This window comes from Herpailurus yagouaroundi, unplaced genomic scaffold (genome assembly GCF_014898765.1).
Source record: "Herpailurus yagouaroundi ecotype Mexico unplaced genomic scaffold, PumYag 217, whole genome shotgun sequence".
In the NCBI taxonomy this organism is placed as follows: domain Eukaryota; kingdom Metazoa; phylum Chordata; class Mammalia; order Carnivora; family Felidae; genus Herpailurus; species Herpailurus yagouaroundi.
The window spans coordinates 1392763-1399495 of NW_024412448.1; the positions used below are offsets into that span (position 1 = coordinate 1392763).

A 6733-nucleotide genomic window follows, 5' to 3' on the forward strand; every position below is an offset into this window, starting at 1 on the left:
TGCGCGGCCGACCAGGCGAAGCAGCTGCTGCAGGCGGCCCACTGGCAGTTCGAGGTGCGCGCGGGTCGAGGCCCGGGGCGCGCGGCGCCGGAGAGGGGGCGCTCTATTTGTGTCGCCCCGTCAGGCGATCCGCGGCCGGGAGGTGTCGCGTGGGGCGCGGGGCCCGGGGCCGGGGGCGGCGCGCAGGGGCCCTGCCCGCGGGGCCGACGGGTCGGCCGGGGGCCGATGGTGGGGGGGGGGTGGCTTCCCGCCCCCGTTCCCGTTAACCGCCGCCCTGCCGCTGTGTTTGTCCGCAGACCGCCCTGAGCACGTTTTTCCAAGAAACCAACATTCCCAACGGCCACCACCACCACCAGATGGTAAGCGGGGCCGGGTGCCGGCGGGCGGGCGCGGCGCGGGCGCGCACCCCGGCCCGCAGCTCACCCGGAGCCGAGGGCGCGGGCCGGGGGCCGCTGTCAGCCGCGGGCGGTGACAGCCATGTTGCCGGGGAGCGCCGCGCCGCGATGTAAACAAAGAGCCAAAATGTCTTCCAGGAAAGAGCGGCTCCCGGGGCCGGCTGGCTCGCCCAACTTCGTGGGCCGGCCTCCCAGGCGACTGTACCTCGACCTCGGGCCTGGGCCGGGAGCGCTCCCCGGGGCCGGGGGCCGGGGGCCGGGATGGCCGGGGGATGGGGCGGGGGCTCGGATGGGATGGTAACGGGTCGTCTGGGAAAACTGGGAGCCCGGGTGAAGGACCCTGAGGGGGCTGGGAGCTGGGGTGTCTGTGTTTGCGGAGAGCTCCCCCCCGCCCCACACCCCAGCCAAACAACCCAGCCCTGCAGGGAACAGGAAAGGGATAAATCCACCCAGGCTCGGGTAGAGCTAGGCTCTACCCGGAGAGGTATGTTCACTCTTTCCTGTTGTTGGAAAAGGGACTTGCCCTGAGCGTGGAGGACATACGGATTTAGACAAGATAAGGACACGAATTTGCATTTAACCCCGGTACGTAAAGACACACAAAAGTACAGGAAACAGAAGCGGTTGGGGTCTGGGTTTGCTTTCTTTTCCAAGCCGGCCCCCCGGGGCCTGAGGCTTTGCCCTCCTGGCCAGCGGGGGTGTCCTGCTTTCCAGGGGCACAGGACGAAGCTTTCACTTTAGAGGCTTGAATGCCTTTCCCTCCCCACCCCTAGTTACCTATTAGCTCTGTTGGGGGGGGGGGGGAGGGCGGGGAGGGACGGGGCTCCGCAGTAGGGATTGTAAAACATTATTCCCCAGGAGATCTGTTGTGGCTTTTGGAGTACATTTTTGGCATTTTAACACTTGGTGTCCTTGCCCATGGCTCCCTTCTCAGCTGCTCCCTTTCCTGGAGAAGCTGCACGTGGTTCTGTGTTGTGTCTTATCCTTGGGGCCCTGTTTTCATGTAGGTGAAAGGACAAGTAGAAGGGTCCGTCTTGACCTTTTAACCAGCTTCTCAACTTGGAATGGTTTATGCTGTATATAAATCAAAGGACAAAAACGTCTTGGAATATGAGGGGAGAATTGTGCCGGCTGCAGGGCTGTGGCAGCTAAGGCCAGGTTCCTTGTATAAACGGTGAGGGGTCATCTCCAGGAGACCTTCCCCTGCGTGTGACCATGGGAAAGCTCTGGCTTCCACCTTGCACTAGGACCTGGGAGCCCCCTGCCTCCCATCTCTCACAAGAGCCTTGGGGTTTGCTCCACCAACTGTAGCCATTCCAGAAAGCCCAGGGGCTTCCAGAGCAAGCATTTTGTGGTGCAGTGAACAGGGAGAGCTGGGACTATCGGCCCTTTTAGGTCCTGTAGTTCCTTCTCTGCAAATCCCAAGGGATTATAATCTCCCTCTCTCCCTCCCTCTCCCTCAATCTCTGTACCCCACGTGAGGCTGGAACTCACAGCCCCGAGATCAGGAGTCCCATGCTCTTTCAACTGAGCCAGCCAGGCGCCCAGGGATTATAATCTCTTAAAAGCTTCCCTCAAGGCAGGCGGCAGATTTTGTAACAGACTTTATAATCTCGGGTATCCATCAGCCCGCCTTGTATTGAGTACTTAATCAGCACAGTGGAGAATGCCATTCCTGCCCTCAAGGAGTCTAATTTTAGAGAGAATCCAAGGAAAAAAACTTAACAACAAAGAGAACAGTAGTGGCATAATACCAGAAGTGACCCAGGGCACAGGTAGCTGATAAATGATTGTCCTGTAAATTACTGTACAGTCCCACAGCTATAGGCATCTTCCCAGACAAGGCGGGGGGTGGGGGTGGGGGGCTTTGGGCAGCTCTAAGAGCAAGGCACTGCATCGCAAGCAGGGTGCAGTGGACACTGGGTGTGCTTGAGGACTGGAAGCTTCGTCCACAGTTGTTAGAAGCAAGGAGCTGCAGGGGCTTCGGGAGCATGTGGTCCAAACCCCTGCGTTTACCAGAGTAGAGAGAGAGAACCTCAGAAAGGTGAAGGAACTTGCAGGAGCTCACCCAGCCAGGTGGGCACGGGATGCGCCCGGTCCCCGCGAGCCAGACCATTCTCTGCAGCGGGGTGGTTCATCGAGGCCAAGCTTCGCTGGCTTGGTCAACTGGGGAAGTCACGATGCTGTGATGCAATTGGCCTCTACCCCCACCCCCCATTCATTGTTTCCTGCTGCCGAGAAGTCAGCCCTGGGGTGGGGGGCGGGGAACAGAAGGGAGGAGGGAAGCGGTCGGTCTGGGTGGGGCCGGGCCTGCTGGGAGCTCTGCGGCCGCCCCTGAGGAAGACAATGGTTGGTGCTCCCTAGCTGCTGGTAGGGAGCTGGCCCAGTTAATAGGACTGCTTCTCCCTCCTCATTTCTGCCTGGGATTTAAAAGCAGAGCTGTGAAAGCGCCCTCTGCGAGGTGAAGAACCCTAGAATCTTGTCTCCCCCGCCCCCCCAGCCCCGTGCCTGGGGGAGGGGCTGGTGTTGCTAAAATTAGGAGAAATTCAAAGAAGTACTCTCCTGGCTTCCCCGGAAAGGGAGAAGCTGCTGGTGAGGTCAGAACAGGCTTTGTGTAAGGCCTTGCTCTCTGCTGCCCTGGGCCGGGTGCCCCTGTGGGACGCTTCTAGGTGGCACCCTCAGCCCCACCACGCTGCACTACCCCCCCCCCCCCCATAGGCGGGGAGAGTCCGCCACCCTACCCCAGCCCTTGGCCCTTCCTGGCGGGGGTCCCTGATCAGAAAGGGTGGCGGATACTGGAGAGTTCGGGGAGTTTCCCTCCCAGGGTCGTGGCAGAAGACAGCAGGTTTTGCGGTGTTTGTTAAAGGTACCCCCAGCAGGCGGGCTGAGGGACAGAACAGGCCGAGACTTCTGGCAGCCTCTGGCTGCCACATCATGGGAGAGATGCTGGGGACACAGGAAACCCAAATCCCTCCCTGGTTTTCGTCCTCCGGGAGCCGAGGCATGAAGTTGTACTTAACTCTTAAGTGCAGATGACTCAGGGTTGGGTAGAGATTAAGAGCTGGGGCCAGGAAGATCTGGGACCCCACCCCTACCCCCACCCCCAGGAATTCGAGCCTGGGAATCCCATCTTCTCAGCGGGTAGTCTGCCGCGGTGGATGTGCCTTGGTCACTTGACTTGAGCTCCGGGCCTCAGTTTCCCCATCTGTGCCCTGGCGTCGTGAGAAGTGGGATAACAAAGTGTCCAGGGCCTGCTGGCTGGTGCTGTTAATGCCGAACGAACCCAGACACTGAGAAAGTGTAGCTTCTGGGCATCGGAGGGAGACCCTGGGTCTGGCCGCCTTCCTTTGACCAACAACCTCAGAACATCTGAGGGCGGATTATTGAGGGAGCCAGCTGGTTTCTTACCCAGGCTGAGGCGCTAAGCAATGGTGTCCCGGGCTGCTCTCTTGTCCTCACTTGAATCTGACACCCTAGCTTCTGGTTGGAGTTAACCCTTTACTTCTGACGCTCCTCGGGATGTCGCTTCCTGGCATCATGAAACTCTCTTTGGTTCTGATGAAAATCGTTGGGGTTTGTGTGTATCGACTGGCTCAGGGTGGAAAGGGTGCCTTTTTCCTGTAGAAGCTCCTCGCGGACTGGAAAATGGGAATAACGGAGGGGCTGGCCTTGGGGGGAGGGGCTGGCCTTGGGGGAGCGCCACCAGAAGGCTCCGGGCCCAGGGGGCGTGGCTCCACGTTGGGGGCGGGGAGTGTGCCGGTAACCCTCCCCACACCTGTGTTCTCTTCCAGCAGATGTGCACCCCCAGCAACACACCTGCCACGCCGCCCAACTTTCCTGATGCACTGGCCATGTTCTCCAAGCTTCGTGCCTCGGAGGGCTTGCAGAGCGGCAACGGCCCCATGACGGCCGTGGCCTGCTCCCCCCCTGCAAACTTCAGCCCCTTCTGGGCCTCGTCCCCCCCTGGCCACCAGGCCGCTTGGATCCCACCCTCCTCGCCCACGGCCCACAGCTTCCACCACCTGCACCACCCACAGCCCACGTGGCCCCCCGGAGCACAGCAGGGGGGCTCCCAGCAGAAAGCCATGGCCGCCATGGATGGCCAGAGATGACACTGGATGCTGCCAGGCGCTGGGCTGGAGCTGGGGGGCAGCCCAGGGTCGCGGAGACACAGGAGGGCCAGGGTGGGGGGAGCTGGGGCGGGCGGGGGTTTCCTGAAGATCGCACTGGAAGATTTTATAAAAAGAATTGTTGTGGGGGGGGCGGGGCTAGTAAACTTCCTGAGCCACTTGGGTCCTTCAGGAGTTTCTCTTCAGGCAAGTTTTTTCTCTTTTTAATATATAACTATAATATATAAATATATAAATGTAACTAATGTATGTGAGAATGGAGCTGGCTGGTCGGGGTCAGCAGGGAAGGGCTGGAGCGTCCTCCCCTTTGGGCCAGCACCCCTCCCTCCACCCCTGGTGCCGGGGCAGGTGCTTGGGGGCCAGGTGTCTTGCTAGCTGCCTCCCCTCAAAGGTCATGCCTTCTGGAATCAGAAGAGGACCCCCGTGGAGCCACTCCAAGGAGTTCCGTGGCGGCAGGGGCTCCCAGAAATGCGCGGCGGCCGGAGGGGTGGAGGCCTCCTCGCCATGGGGCGCTCTCCCCACCCCGGCTTCCTCAGCGGCCCCGCAGCTCCCGGGGTCCCCCCATCTCCAGCTGGATGTGCGGGGCTTGTGCGGAACTAAGGAGCCGGCTTGGGTCAAAGGCCCAGGCTCTGCCTAGCCGGGGGACCCGATTCTCCACGGCCACCCTGCCTCTCCCGCTGTGCGTCCCGTCTGAGTGGGTGACAGAGTGGAGAGCTTGCCTTTGGATTTAGTTCCCAAATCAATCATCTCACCAGGGTGAAATTTTAATTTAAAGACTTAAAAAGAGACTTTTCTAACTTTCCTGGTTTGCGGTGCCTTTATTTGCCTTGGTAGGAAAAAAAGCGCTCTCCTGGGGAAGAGGGGCCGGGGCGCCCCGGCTGTTGCTGTGGTTGGAGGGGAAGGGCTTCCTTGCTAGGTGGCTGGGCTGGATATTCTGAGGAGGGGTGTCCAGACCCCGGCGCTGAGAGGACAGGCTGGGTCCCGTTAAGTATGGAAGGGAGAAGGGGAGACGGGGCCTGACTTGGTGACCATGACCCTCTCCCCTCTCCCCTTGGCCCTTGGCAGTGGGGAGTGGCTGGTGCTCAGCCCTGGAGCCTTTGTCTTGTCCGCGGTGAGGGGAGCTACCCCTCCACTTGGTGGCAGCCCTATCCTCTGCCCCTGCCCCCAGTCTGGACCCATCCCTAGTATTCTGTCCTCGGCCTTCTTTGGGGTAGCCTGTCCCTGAGTGCGTGTTGACTGGCCATACCCCAAAGGTCAGCCCAGGCTGTCAAGGATCCAGAGAGACGTGTCCCCACAGGAACTGACCTCCTTTTGTTTCGTACCTTCCCCACAGCCTCCAGGCAGTAGAGTGGAGGCAGAGATTCCTGGCCCAGTGGGCCCCTTCCTCAGGTGACCCTGCCGTGCGGGTGGTCTGGGTGGCAGGAGCCTATTAGCTGGCTGGAGGAGTGGGTGGCTGGCCCCAGGGTCAGGGCTCCTCCGTGAGCCTCATGCTGGGGAGGAGGGATGCTACCTTGAGTCCCTTGTCCCCCAAGAGCTTGTTTTCTCCCTCTGAGCAGCCAGAGCCCGGGAGTGGGCCCCCCGCTGTAGCTTGGGGACAGGAAGGTCTGGGAGTTCACACCCAATGCCTGCTCAGCCAGCCCGCCCTACTCCTGGGTCTTCCCGCACCTTCTCTCGCTGGGAACCCTGTAGCAGCTCCCCTCTGCTTGTGATGGTTTAGGGGCTGGGTCCGTCCTTTCGGTTTTGTTTCCTGGTTGGAAACCCCTGGGGCTCCTCCTGGCCTCCCCCCACCAGCCAGCCCACCTGTGCTTTCCCGGACTGCCAGGGGAAGTCCCTGCGGGGCACGTGGGTGGCCTCGGGACCACAGCCCGGGTGAGGGTGGGCGGCCGGCCCAGAAGGAGGGTGGGCCTCCATTCCCTGTCCTTTCGTGGGCGTGGGGGAGGCCTGGGTGCGGCGGGCCGGCTGTCCTGCTGCTGCCGCCCTTCCCTGCCAAGCTGGTGAGTTTGGATTCTAGGCCAGGGACACGGAGCCAGCAACCTTCTGACGTTTCTCAGGGTGCGAAATGGGAGCCCGAGCAGGAGCAGAGGGGCCGGCCCTCCCCTGCCTCCTGCTCCAGGAGAAAAGGGCACCGGCTGTGAACCCGGGACCCCACACCCCGGACCCCGGGGTTCAAGCTGCTCCCCTCCTCTCGTCCAGAGCATTAGGTCATGC

General features: G+C 61.2%; 1 protein-coding gene across 1 annotated transcript in view; it reads left to right on the forward strand.

The window, feature by feature from the left end:
- UBALD2 (UBA like domain containing 2) overlaps window positions 1-5327 on the forward strand; it is a 5961-nt gene extending 634 nt beyond the window's left edge. The window contains exons 2-4 of the mRNA XM_040456774.1: window positions 1-54; window positions 297-359; window positions 4187-5327. Coding sequence (XP_040312708.1) covers window positions 1-54; window positions 297-359; window positions 4187-4507 — 438 coding nt within the window. The 3' untranslated portion in view covers window positions 4508-5327. The remainder of the gene's footprint in view (window positions 55-296; window positions 360-4186) is intronic.
- Window positions 5328-6733: the final 1406 nt, after the last annotated feature.